Below are 14,485 nucleotides of genomic sequence, written 5' to 3'. Positions count from 1 at the left end.
ATTAAAAGAATGAAGGAGAAAAAAGAGAAATAAGGTTCTAAGTTATAGGAGAAGCCATCTCAACAACTCATGGTTTCTTCTTTAATATATAAACCAAAATAAACAAAAATGCGAATGACCTCCAAAAAAACTGAATAGATGGAAAGAATTGAGAGGTTAAGAGAGATATTATGCTTAAACAATGTTAAATTGTTTCTTCAATGATTCATATGCCACTTTATCTACACAAAAAGAAATCCATATGCTTACATAATTCCAACTATAATGTGAATGTCTCCGACTAAAAAAAGAAAATATTATACTTACATAAACAAAAACTCATATTATGATTTGTCTTATTGAATGACACCTCAAATAAACAAAAATGCAAACAACATCCACAAATTTATAACTGAATAGAGAGAAAAAATCGAGAGATTAATAGAGAGATTATCATAGAAGTGTACCACAAAATTATACATGAATATAGAGAAAGAATTGAGAGATTATTATAGAGGTTTATCTTGAAGAAAAAATGAAAATTTGTAACCAAATAGAGAAAAATAATAAGAGTTAAAAGAGTAATTATTATAAGAAATATGAATAGGTTGAAACAACCTAATTAAAAGGTCTTAAATGTGAATATTAAAAATAAAAAACAAATATTAAAGTACGAAAAGCTTAAAAAAAAAAAAAGAGAAAAAAGATAAAACATTTTGTTGTTTTGAGAAGAGCCCACTTCATTAGACGTGGTTTCTTCTTTGAGATATATATAGATTCGCAGGCAGAAAAGCCCACTACACTGGTAAACCCTATAATATCATAGTTAGCGATTTCCCTTTGCCGATTTGGCGATTCACCTGCTGCTGAGGCTGCGAATCATCGCCCAACTGTTTATACCGGCGGCCGCTTCTTTGTCTTTTGCACAGGTAAGAGAAACACTTTTGCTAGTTAATTTTCGAAAATCGTCGCTTCTGTGATGTATTACTGTTCTTGATTCTGCGATTTGTTGGTCCAAACACCAGAACTTTGTCATTTGCTTTCTGCTCGTCATTTTTCATCAATGTTTACATTCAAACCCGACTACATTCGTCAATTGTTGCAGTTCATAAGCTTAACACGCAGGAAGAGCAGGTTTCAATGAATCAATGTGTGTGGATGAATTGACTTGGTGGGAGAGAGGAGAGGGGGGGGGGTTCTCTCTGTGTTAGCAATTCAAGTTTCAGATTCTGTCACCAATTCATATACGATTATTTTGTTTTTTAATTCACTTTAATCTATTACAAAACAGAATGGCCAAAATACATCTCATTGTTTCATTGTTCGACCAACTGTTCGACATAATTAATTGTATGGGACCATAAGGTGTAGATATACTGAAGGACGGAGCCACATAGGGGTCATGGTGAGCCCATGCGCACCTTGGGCCAGTGGCGGATCCGGGATGGCAAGTGATTGGGTGCACACCTAGAGGTATAAAAAATCCAAAGTCGAATAGCCCATCTGAGCCGAACCTCATTCGGGTAAAACGATTTCGGTTTATTCGGTTTTTGGGTTATTTGGAAATCCTTAGTAAAACGTCAGTAGCGATAGCAATGACCGCATAATCTGACAAAAATTAACAAGCATTCAAAAAGAACACGTATATATTACATATTCTTCTGTTTATTACATGAGTGTACCAAAAATATGAGGATGGATCTAATAGGATGTGCAATCAGGTTGCAGAAAACCACACCGCCATGTATTAAGTTGGTCCAGATATGGAAGGAACACTAGCTTGCAACATCTTAATATCTTTTAGCTTTAGTGCTTTTTTTTCAAGATAGTCTCTTTGACCTGTTATGACAAACTTCATGGCAACCTTTCTGAAAGAAGTGATCGTTCTTTTTCTTTCTAAATTACACTTTTTAAAAAGCCGGGGCCTTCACAAAAACAATCGCTCTACTCTTTGGAGTAGAGGTCAAGGTCTGTGGACATCTCACCCTCCCTGACCCCACCTCCAAGTGGGACATACGGGCTTAATTTTGTTCGGTTTACAAGCTTGCTAATATCTGAATGAGGAGTCTTACGAAACATGCGCCTGATTTATAAATGGCAAGTTAAGTTGAGGAGATTTAGGTATGTGTACAAGTGTATTTACCTTATTTGTATTTTTATTGTTTTTACTTCTGACCCATGAGCCCACTACGTACCTGTTTCAATTGGGTCTTTCTCGTATAGTTGATGCTAAAGTTTTGCTCTTTTGACTTGTCCTAGTCTGAAACTATATTTCTGTGTTATAATTGATATAAAATAACAACTTATGATATCTTTCATCTGTGACTTGCATGCATTTCATAACATTGTTAAATCTTTTGGTTTTCAAATGAAATGTAGATGAAAAAATGAATATGCTCTGTCAGTTTGGAACTTGTTGCTACATTGTTGCCGTCTCCTGTATAATGATATCACCATGTTAGGTGCCAATTTTAATCAGCTSCGGTTATTGTGTTGCATYCATTAACCACTTTTGGAGCTCAMACTGTGMTTATAATTCTCGGTTCCATCTCCCAGATTAACGACTATAGAAAGTGAAAAGGGTTTTAGCTCATGATGGAGCTGAAGCTGCTAACTGCCGCTGATGTCCCACCTCCTCTATCAGTGATTGCCGTATCAACACTTGCAGGTGTTTCGCTCACTGTTGAGTCCACTCTCACGTCTGCCTCTCCACCTGTTCTTGTCCTGCCCAACGGGTAATGCAAATCCATTCCTTGTTTCATGGTTTTCTTTGAACAAAATGTGTGCTAGCTGGTTGTTAAATTGTCTATAGATGACAAGCTTACGAAGATATCTTTGTATACTGAAGATTGAGTTCTAATCAATATCGCCATGACTTAAGCTTCTCACCATATTTGGTGTTTAAGCAGTTTCTTTCACTTCCTTGCATTGTATAACCTCTTTTCTGAAAGGTATTCAGATCAAGTTTTTTTGTGAGTTTATAATTCATGTTTGTAAATGTATTTATGAGGGTGCAATCATCTTATCTTGAAGTTACTGAAAAGAGACATTGTTGATGCTGTGTTCCTGGCAAAATCCAGCACCCAAGCTGGAATAAACAAAAGATAGATAGGTTAGTAAAGAGCCAAATGTTACACATGGTGTCTTCATGTTATGTTGGAGGCTTGCTAAAAGCTAAATTCAATTGCTAGGTGAAGGCATAATATGGAAATTATTGACTATATGGAAATATATTCCCTCCTTGCCTAAGTAATTGTTTTGATTAGTAAATAGGCTCCCAGGCTCATAAGGCTCAAGATCTTGGGCTTTTTTAAGTCGAGGCACGGGGCTCACTAAGGCCCTGTGTTTTGGCTGAGGCTTCTTGTGGGCCTAGGCGTTACTCATAAAGAGTTATTAAATACATAAGCAAACCCTAATATTAACTAAGTTTCTCATCTTCTAACTTAAAAAAAGAGTTATTAAATAGATGATATAAGTCAAACCATAATATTTAATATCCAGTCCTTAGAATTTTAAGCCTCCTTCAGTTCTCCTCTATAAATACCCATACCTTAAAACTTCTCCCATAGTGTATTGAATTGTGTGTGTGTATATATATACTTTGGTAAGATGCGCCTTGCATTCTTGAGGCCCGCTCCTCACGCCCGCGGGACCTCTTTGTGCCTAAGTGCGCGTTGAGCCTTTAACAACTTTGGTAGAGGACACGTCTGCCTATGTCCCACCCCGACCCCACCGCGGGTGATGGATGGGATATACGGGGTTCGTTTGGTTTGGTTAGGTATGACAAATACTCGATAGATAAATCGTAATATGTAAGTAGTATATGTTTAAAAATGATTGGTTCTAAAAATGAAAATGAATCAATAATAAGTTATTAACTTCAAATATGGGAACTAGAGGATTTGACATATAAAGTCAAAAAGGGTAATCATTCTAGAATTTGGATGACCTACAGTCAGGTATCTTTTTTGGGTTTTAGAGTTCATACCTTTTTTCTCTGTTCCTTTTGTATGCGTTACCATGAACTAATGTGACAGTGTCATGGTGGGTATTCATGTCAATATACTAATAATGATAATAAGTTTGTTTCGCTCAAGATTTTGAGCATGATATGCTGTGTTTGTATTGACTCAACATTTTTTGTAGGCTGAAGTTACATGGAACAAATGTACTTCTTCGGTATCTTGGCCGTACAACCACCATCATTCCCAGCTTGTACCAGGGAGATGCCTTTGAAATTGGGCAGGTGAATTCTCTTTTTTCCTTTGTTTTCAAGGAGATTTCAATTTGAAGCACAATGTTGTCCTTAGTGCATCTCCAAGAGAGAGGACTTTTTTTATATTGTTAAATAATTTAATAATATAATTAATGTTCGAATCTCCAAAATGAAGGAACTATTGGAGTTGAATGTAATTTTTTTTTTGTTGAGATTTTTGACTTTTATTTCTCCATTTTAGAGGAACTGTTGGAGATGCTCTTATTATTCATATTCACTTGAGGATCTTAGTTTTTATTTCAAGGATCACTAATTATTCTGTATCGATCTTTTTACTGTTTCTTCTAGATTGATGAGTGGCTCGAGTATGCCCCTATTTTTTCTTCTGGTTCTGAATATGAGGGGGCATGTAAGTATGTTGATGGATATTTACTGCAGCGCACTTTCTTGGTTGGTCATAGCTTATCAATTGCAGATATGGCTGTCTGGTCATATCTTGCAGGTAAATCTTATTAGTTGTGCCCTAATGCTTTCGTATTTTGGTGTCTCATCTCCTCTAGATATACACAATCTATCTTAATTGGGATGAAACAGAAGTGGACAGTTTCATTTCTGCATATATTATTAGCGCAGTTTCATTTCTGCATATATCTATTTTAACACCATATGCATATGTTTATTTATGATTTACCATCTGAGGATGGTCAATGATGTAACTTATTCAAAAATTTGTTGTAGATATAGGTTGAACGTCGAAATGTGTTGCCTCATGTTGGTTGACCTGCGACAACTTTTCTTGAATTTCATAAATAATTTATTTATTATATATGATAACAAAAACTATTTATCAAAATAATGATCCAGTTAATAGCTCAATTAGGAGGTCGCAAACACTTGAGTATACTTTAAGCAATTTTTAAACAGTTCGACCCATTTGACCTGCTTTCTTTTAATCTACAAAATATAACCCAGATTGACCCTTTTTCATATAAATAGGCTGAATTTTTCCCGCTATATCTTCAATACCTAGAGTTGTCATGTACTAGTTGATTAATGCATTCTTTTGGGATAACCATGGGTGTCCTGGCTAGCCAACTTTCATGCACCTCGACTAATCTCATGGGGCCTTGAGGTTACAGCCGGGAAAACCTCCAGTGGCTCTCAGGGGGCTCGAACCGGTGACCAATGGGGAGCAAACCCAATGCCTGACCAGTTGAGCTCAGGGGCGGATCCACCCTTCGGGGTGTGGTAGAGCATCTCCAACAAATTCTCCAAAATGGAGAAAATGGGGATTTTGGGCAAATATTTGCTCCAACAGATTCTCCAGAACTTTCTCCAAAATGGAGAAAATAGGAGAGTGTAAATTTCTCCAAATTTGGAGATCTCCTAAAAAATGATTGCCATGAGAGAGATGATTTTTTATTATATTCCACCAATAGATAACCCTGAAATGGAATGTTTATGAGAGAGAGATAATATTTAATTAAATGTATGAAATATTTTAATGATGTAATCTCCAAAATGGAGAATTTGGTGGGAGATGAATGCAATTTTTTTAGAGACTTTGAACTTTGGTTCTCCACCTTGGAAAACTTTTGGAGAATCTGTTGGAGATGCTCTAAATTTCTTGGGGTGAAACCATATCTTGGGGTGAAGCCCTAAGCTTTAATACTTTTAGGGGTTTAAAACTCCAAATTCTCACAAGTTGAGGAAGGTAGTTGGAATAAGTTACAGTTTTGACCCTTCAAAGACTTTAACATTTTCAATTTACTTCCATTTCTTTTTCATTTTTCATTTTTCATTTTCTACCTTATCATATTAATTAATTAATAGCTAAAATATACATTAAAAAATACATATTCGTTTTTGGAAAGTCTACCGTTAGAAATTCCTTCGAAATGAGCTCAATATGGAATATTTTTATAAAATTAATTATTTTTTGACGTTAACACAAATAGATGATAACATACTTTAACGTTAATGGCATACGTGTATGATAAATGTAAATATTTAACCATCATTAAATACACATTTGCCTCGATGTTTGTCGTTGATTCTTGTTTTTTTTCTAATAAAATTTACCGTGAATTATAAGGTTAAACTTTTTAAAATAAAATTAATGTGAATACAAATTTTGATTAGCGTCTTTTTGGTTAGAGTTAATTTGTTTATACTGATGTAATAGTGTTAACATAATAACATGTTAGCGAAATCTTTAGGGTTATTTTGTGTATATTTGACCCCCTCTGCAAACTTTAGGGTTATTTGCTATTTGCTTAGAGTTAAGTTGGGCTATTTTTAGACTTGTAGGTTTTTTTTTGTAAATCAGGGACTAACTTTGTAGGTTAATTTGTTTATATTTGGGGTTAACTTTTTTGACTTTAGGGTTTACTTGTTTATATTTGAGGTTAATATGTTGTATTTCGAACCGATCATGTAGATCACCAAGTGGAAAATTAGAAATGCACCGACAATTGATTGGTTTTAAAGTTTTAAGAGAACTTTTTGAAAGTAAACTAGTGTACCAGTTTTTTAATGACTTAAATACTTAATGGACCCAGAATAGCCGCAAATAGAGTCTGTGTGATAATTTTATTATTAGTTTATAAATTATTTATATTACGAAAATATTTTTGTGATACCACTGCCAAAAAAATCCTGGATCCACCACTGGTTGAGCTATGCCTAAGGATGATTAATAACTTTATGGGTGTTGCTTTTTTGTATCTTATGGTACCATGAATGTTAAAATTCTCGCTGTCTACAGGTGCTGGTAAGAGATGGGAAAGTTTAATGAAGTCAAAGAAGTACCAAAACTTGGTACGGTGGTACAACATGATTTCTTCAGAGCATGCTGCTGTCTTGGATGAAATAACTGCAACATATACAAAGAAAAAGGACATGGGAAAGTCCATATCTACCAAAACAAAAGAAGGCGAACAACATAATAACAAACAGATTGTTAACGGAAATGTTAACGAAAGTGGGAAAGTCACCAGCCGACCTGAAGTAGATCTGCCGGATGCAGAGATGGGAAAAGTTTGCTTGAGGTTTGCACCCGAACCAAGCGGTTATCTTCACATTGGCCATTCAAAGGCTGCCTTGATGAATCAGTATTTTGCGCAGCGGTACAATGGGAAAGTAATTGTGCGCTTTGATGATACAAATCCCTCCAAGGAGAGTAGTGAATTTGTGGATAATCTTTTGATAGATATCAAGACTCTGGGCATAAATTACGAAAAAGTTACGTATACTTCTGATTACTTTCCGCAGCTCATGGAAATGGCGGAGAAGCTGATGAGAGAGGGCAAGGCATATATCGATGATACCCCACGTGAACAAATGCAGAAAGAAAGGATGGACGGAATTGATTCCAAGTGTAGGAACAACAGCCTCGATGAAAACATTAAGTTATGGAAGGAGATGATTGCTGGATCTGAAAGAGGACTACAATGTTGTTTGCGAGGGAAGTTGGACATGCAAGACCCAAACAAATCACTTCGGGATCCCGTATACTATCGTTGCAATCCAATCCCACATCATAGAATCGGGTCTAAATATAAAATATATCCAACATATGATTTTGCATGTCCTTTTGTTGATTCTATTGAAGGTATTACCCATGCACTTCGATCTAGTGAGTATCATGACCGCAATGCTCAATATTACCGGATCCAAGAGGATATGGGTCTTAGGAAGGTTCATATATATGAATTCAGCCGGTTAAATATGGTTTATACACTTCTAAGCAAACGCAAACTACTATGGTTTGTTCAAAACGGAAAGGTTGATGGGTGGGATGATGCTCGTTTCCCAACTGTCCAAGGAATTGTGCGCAGAGGTCTACAGATCGAGGCGTTGATACAATTCATACTTGAACAAGTAACCTTCTGTACACTTGAGTACTTTTGAAAATGTCATCACTATCTGCGAGTAGCAATTTCGTTCATATTGTGTATCCTTTATGGTTCTTAATATTGGCTTCTATTTGTATTGTTATTGCTTACTTGGATTTTCAAAATTTAGCATATCTGTCTCTCTTTCACACTTTTTACAAGTCGGGGATCTTCACTGAAACAGCCGCTCTACTCTTTTGGGTAGAGATTAAGGTCTGCATACATGTTACCCCCGACCCCACGTTCGGGTGGGAAATACTGGCCTTGTTTTATTTTTCTGTATGGTTCTTAATGTAGGTTATGCTATTCACCCAAGACTGCCTAAATATTTAAAAGACCACCCATTTGATGTTTGCATTTCTGATATGATCCATATTTTTGCAGCTGTGAATCTGAGAAATGATAATCTAACTAGTTGTGTATCCGCGCAATGCAGCGGGATCCGTGAATTTTAACGATTTTGAATTTTCATTGGTTTTATTAGAGATGATTTAACGATGATATAAGTTACATTTGGTCTTTACAATTACAATTTGAATAAATAAGAGTTATGGTTCCAATTACAGTCTATCGATGAAAAAAATTGTATGATAGTTTAAAATCCAATATATTTAAAATTCAACATATTTAAACGATTCCACAAATGTGTTCGATTTACACCAAGAGCAAAGAATCGAGAGCGAGACTGAAAGTTCTAGAGCAATTGAATGAGAGATGAATGAAAGAACTTTTAATAACTCATGGTGAATATTAGTTTGAATATCACCTTGGGGATGGGGAGAAGACATAGAGGTATGAGATGGTGAAGACATGAGTGAAAGGTTCAAAAGTATCTTAGGAACATGAAAGGAAAAAGTAATTATGTGCATTGGTAACTTGTACTATATGTTATTTTAATTGTAGATTAAGAGATTTTAAGATTGAATGCATAAAGTAGTAGTACTTAATGCATTATGAGTTGTTTTTAAGCCTTTTTAGACTTTGTGCATAAATGTATAGTACTTTATGCTTTAAAAATTGTTTTTAAGACTTTTGATAAATCTGGTGGATAAGGTAGTAGTATAGATACCCATTTTTAGGCTATGTTTGGCAAACTTTTCTATGATATATTAGCTGTTGGCTGATAAACTAATCTTTTCTGGTAAAAACTCGTTGAAAAAAAAAAATATGACCTAAAACTGTTAGGGTTTTTGGTCATTTATGTAATATATATGGGGCATAATTGGAAACAAGTGAAAAAACCCTGAAGCTTGTTGAGACGCCATCTGAAGTAGCTTATGGCTTACCAAATGGGGTTTTTCCAATAAGCTCAAAAAATAAGCTAGCTTATGGTTGCGAAGCGTGACCTTAATTGTTTATATTTCTTTCCTATTATGTGATATAAGCTATTGTGGATTGTTTTTAGTTGCTGGAGCTTACATTTGTTTCAATTTCTTTTCCACAGGGTGCATCAAAGAATCTGAATCTTATGGAATGGGATAAGCTCTGGAACATCAACAAGAAAATAATCGATCCTGTTTGTCCCAGACATACCGCAGTTGTTGAAGAAGGTCGTGTGTTGTTGACTCTGTTGGATGGGCCGGAACATCCGTTCGTACGTGTAATACCGAAGCATAAGAAATATGAGGGAGCTGGGGAAAAGGCGACCACTTTTACAAAGAAAATTTGGATTGAACAAACTGATGCCAAATCCATATCAGCTAACGAAGAGATTACATTAATGGATTGGGGAAATGCAGTCGTTAAAGAAATCAAGAATGGCCCAGATGGTACTGTGACGGAACTAATTGGGGTTTTGCATCTCCAAGGATCTGTTAAAACCACGAAGCTAAAACTTACGTGGTTACCTGAGATTAACGAACTTGTTCCACTAACTCTGGTGGAGTTTGGTTATCTAATCACGAAAAAGAAGGTATGCTTTGTTCTTTCTTTTCTTGATATCTTAATTTTTCTCTAAAAATTGCTAAAATGATATCCAGCTTTGCATCTACTTTTGGCATGAAGTCCTTGTATTTGATGTGTAGTTAACTGCCTATGTTGGATGATACATGTATGAATTTGTTGACTTCTTTATCCCTACACTTGGGCTTGTATGTTCTTGTCTATTTTAAGTCGATTTTCTTGTTCCAAGTTCTTTTTTCTTACATTCTCCTTTGCTATTAACCCTCTTTATTTCGCACCCTTTTTACAAACCCGGGGGGGGGGGGGGGGGGGTTCATTGAAACAACCACTCTGCTTGCATTTCACCCCCATACCCCACCTATGTTATACTGGGTTTGTTTTGGTTTTTTCTTCAAACTTTTGACTGTTGCTGTAATGGGAAAAACTTCCAGGATTTATGAAACATACCTATTCATTTGCATCTCATTGTTTGATTTATTTTTAAATAGTTGTTTTCAAAACAATCAAGATTGGTTTCAATGACATGAAATGAATTCTGTAACTTTAGACCCATTTGTCCCTTGGAATTTATGTTGTGGAAAACTTGTGAAAACTAGTAAACACTCTGCATGCATTCTTCATTATTTGGTGTGAACTTGAACTTGTTAGCCATCTGTAGATGTCTTTATTGAAATGGGTTATTTTGATGGATATGAGAACACCGAATGCCTCAAAATCTATGGAAAAACAAGAGATTGTTGATTATATAAATGTTTGTTTTGTTGATGCAGGTGGAGGAAGATGAGGACTTTGTTGATGTGGTGAACACAGAGACTAAGAAGGAGATTGCAGCAGTTGGGGATTCTAATATGAGGAATTTGAAGCTTGGAGACATACTGCAGCTGGAGAGGAAAGGCTACTTCAGATGTGATGCTCCTTTCATTCGACCTTCAAAACCTATTGTACTCTACGCCATTCCAGATGGCAGGCAAACCGCAACCAAGTAAGTCGGTTTCCACCTCCTTTCCGGATGTTGTTTGTTAGTAACATATATGATTTTGAAACCAAATTATGATTATGATTGTGATTTTGTTTCGTTTAATATTACTAGTTTTTTCTATATTCTTGGATTCTATGCGTCTCATTCCCTGTTTTAGAAAGGATTTCAAGCGAATAATGAATCAGGAGTATTTGGTTAAATGAGTTTTATGTACCAACTTTCTAAAGACTTCATAGAACCACAGGTATGGTTTTGATTAAAGTTCATGCTTCTGATTAAAAACTTATATGGTCAAAATACCCACATTAGGACATGTATTTCCTTCGTGGAGAATAAGGGGGTGTTTGGTTCACAAAATGGAATTTGATGGAATTGGAATCCATCAAAGGAATTTGACTTTGAAGGAATTGGAATGGAATTTGACCATGTGTTTGGTTGGTAGGAATTAGAATGAAATCTCTCAATAGAATTGGAACAATCATCTTTGTATGTACTATCCCATCCATCGCCCCGCCACACACCCTACCAGCCACCATGTCACTAATGTCGTCGTCACAACTATCACCCGCCCTTCCCCCACCACTTCTGCCCTACCCTGCTCCATAGGTGGGGATTGTTGCGGGCAGGCAGGGGTGGGGYGAGGMWGTGGGTTTGRAGCCARAGTGGGGCAATAGGTGGCAATGTGATAGTTGTGATGACTACAGTGGTAGGATGGTGGTTAGTGATGGGTTAGAGTAGGGTAAGGTAGGGTGGGGGCAAGGCAGGACGGTGGGGTGGGTAGGGGTAGGTGGCGGGGTGGTAGCTGTGATGATGCTAGTGGTGGGATAGTGGTCGGGAGGCTGKGGCCAGGGAGTGGGTGGGTATGACGACAATAATAGTGGCATGGTGTTTAGTGGTGAGTTGGGGTAGGGTGGGGTGCGGGTGAATGGCGGTTGTGAAGGCGACAATAGTAGTGTGGGGGTGGAGGGTTAGGTTAAGGGCGGTAGGGGCGGGGTGGTGGGGATCAATGACAGTTGTGACGATGATAGTGGTGGGATGATGGTCAGGGTGATTGGGAGTGGGTGGATATGATGACGACAATAGTGACATAGTGGCTGGTGGTGGTTAGGGTAGGGTGCGGTAGGGTGAGTGGCAGTTGTGACGACGACAATAATGTTGTGGTGGTGGGGGTTAGGTTAGGGGGTGACACTAACGTTAGTAGCATAGTCGTAGTAGGGATGTGTAGTGAGTGACCGGAGGGTGGGTGGGTGTGATGACAACAGTAGTGGCATAGTGGTTAGGGTGGGGTAGGGTGAGTGGCAGTTGTGACGACGACAATAATGTTGTGGTGGTGGGGGTTAGGTTAGGGGGTGACACTAACGTTAGTAGCATAGTCGTAGTAGGGATGTGTAGTGAGTGACCGGAGGGTGGGTGGGTGTGATGACAACAATAGTGGCATAGTGGTTAGGGTGGGGTAAGGTGGGTGGCAGAGACATCAGTGATGGGGGTTAAGGGTGGGGCATCATGAACAATAGTAGAATGATCGTGGTGGATGGTGATGGAATTCAATTCCTTCCATTATGCCAAGAAATGATGAATTCATTAACTTGTGGAATTCAATGGAATTTGAAGGATTCCATCCATACAAGAAATGAACCAAACAAAGGAATTGAAATTTGGTCAAAGGAATTTGTCATTCCAATTCCATCAAATTCCTTCGAATTCCGCGAACCAAACGACCCATAAGGGTTCAAGTTCCACTAAAGGTGATATTGTGCGATAATTGGTATTGAAATGTGGAAACGCCAAATCATGGAATTCATGGAGTGGTGGTTGTGGTGACAATGACTTGATTATGGTTTTATTCAAGTTGGATTTGGGTGTTTGTTCGTCGGAGATGGTGGTGGTGGTGGTGGTTATAGGACTTGGTATGTTTTCAATATTTTTCTTCAATATTTTTCTCCAATATCGTGTATTGATTAATTGTAATTCGTTCGTAAAGGTGTATACCATATATCAATCAACTTTTAAGCAAATATTTTAGGGTTTTTAATTACAAGGAATAAAACTTTCAAACATTTTAATATCCAAACAAGAAAGTTGATGATTCGAAACTTAAAAAATCATTAACTATGTTTATAAATAATAAATACTCTATCATGGTATTACTATGGTACATGACTTCCTATGCGATTTATTAACCAAGTTTACGTACTTGGTATGATATTTACATGACTTTCAATGCCGTTTATTAACCAAGTTTATGTACTTGGTATGATATTACCAACCAACTGTAATCGGTATTAATTTAATTGGTATAGTCGTTTTGGTACAATGCTAGTGTTACACCCGTTTGTTGGTCGGGTACATAAGAAATAACTAATGAAACAAAAAAATATGTTAATTTGGCTATGCTAGTCATGGGTAGGCCGTTAACATGAATGATGTCTCGCAATTTTTTGGACTATGAGAGTACAAATAATATCTTCTCTTGAGAATCATATATTACCGAGCTAGAACAACATCAACGCATATAGCAAAATTAGGGTTTTTGATTGAGGATGACAATAATAGAGACCAAAATGATTTTAATTTACTCTTTTAACATGTATATGAATGATGATAATCTAAAGTTTGGTTCATCATTGCGCAACAACGTACAACACAGTTTCCCCTTGCTTGTCGTTTTACAATTAGGAATCTCTTTTTTCTCTCCAAATCTATCGGTCCATATGGTTTCAAACCAAAAAAACCTTGATTGTGTTTGAGGGAAGAAGTATGTGGAGGATTTCTTGGATCAGAGAGCCCTCCATTTCTTTTTTTTTGGGTCAATTGATGGATTATATCAACATACAAGTTTTTCTGGTATCCGTATCTAACCAACTTTTTGAAAAAAATGATTGCAAATCACATAATAAACTTCACCATAACACAAGAGTCCAGTTGAGAAAGGGCCAAGATCATATCATGGAATGTGATAAAAATTTCACAGAAACAAAATTCACTAAAATCATTGTTATATAATATGATCAAAGAGGAAGAAAGAAGAGAATGGTGAAATACCTTTCGTGTGGTTATGTGAGATAATGTTTGAGCAGTCTTTGGCTAAAGGAGAGAGATCAAAGAATGATTCAGGGATATGGTGTTTGATACAGAATATGAATTTAAGAGGATGGGTGACAGATTTAAAGGACATATCAGTCATAAACAATCAATCTAAAGAGAGACCATGAATTCAGGGGAGTGGGGGTGAAAAATTACAGGTCTTTGGAGGAAAGGTGGAAATGGAGGAGGAATTGAGACGGAGAGAAATGATGAGTTTAATTTAAATTTAAGGGAATTTGTGATAGAATGGGTAAATAATGCTTTAAATTAAATAGTTGTACATTAATGATCAAAACTTAAACTTCTTATTTGTTTACAATAATTATTTAACGTGTTTCATAATATATTACAAATAATTATGTAAAATGAAAAATTTGGGAATATAAAACAAATTAAATAAATAACTATAGTGCTTAAAACATAAGTTCT

At 36.5% G+C, this 14,485-nt stretch overlaps 1 protein-coding gene across 1 annotated transcript; it reads left to right on the top strand.

The window, feature by feature from the left end:
- Window positions 1-802: 802 nt before the first annotated feature.
- On the top strand, window positions 803-11,172 carry LOC112514375 (glutamate--tRNA ligase, cytoplasmic). Its single transcript, XM_025120812.1, has 7 exons — window positions 803-908; window positions 2,536-2,714; window positions 4,126-4,225; window positions 4,544-4,697; window positions 6,963-8,077; window positions 9,536-10,003; window positions 10,764-11,172. The coding sequence occupies exons 2-7, from the start codon at window positions 2,572-2,574 to the stop codon at window positions 10,977-10,979; spliced, it is 2,196 nt and encodes a 731-aa protein (XP_024976580.1). The 5' UTR covers window positions 803-908; window positions 2,536-2,571; the 3' UTR covers window positions 10,980-11,172.
- The last annotated feature ends 3,313 nt before the right edge of the window (window positions 11,173-14,485 follow it).

Source organism: Cynara cardunculus (genome assembly GCF_001531365.2).
Source record: "Cynara cardunculus var. scolymus isolate 2C chromosome LG 6, CcrdV1, whole genome shotgun sequence".
Taxonomy (NCBI): domain Eukaryota; kingdom Viridiplantae; phylum Streptophyta; class Magnoliopsida; order Asterales; family Asteraceae; genus Cynara; species Cynara cardunculus.
The sequence above is the reverse complement of the archived record's forward strand: the minus strand, read 5'-3'. Positions and strand labels throughout refer to the sequence as shown.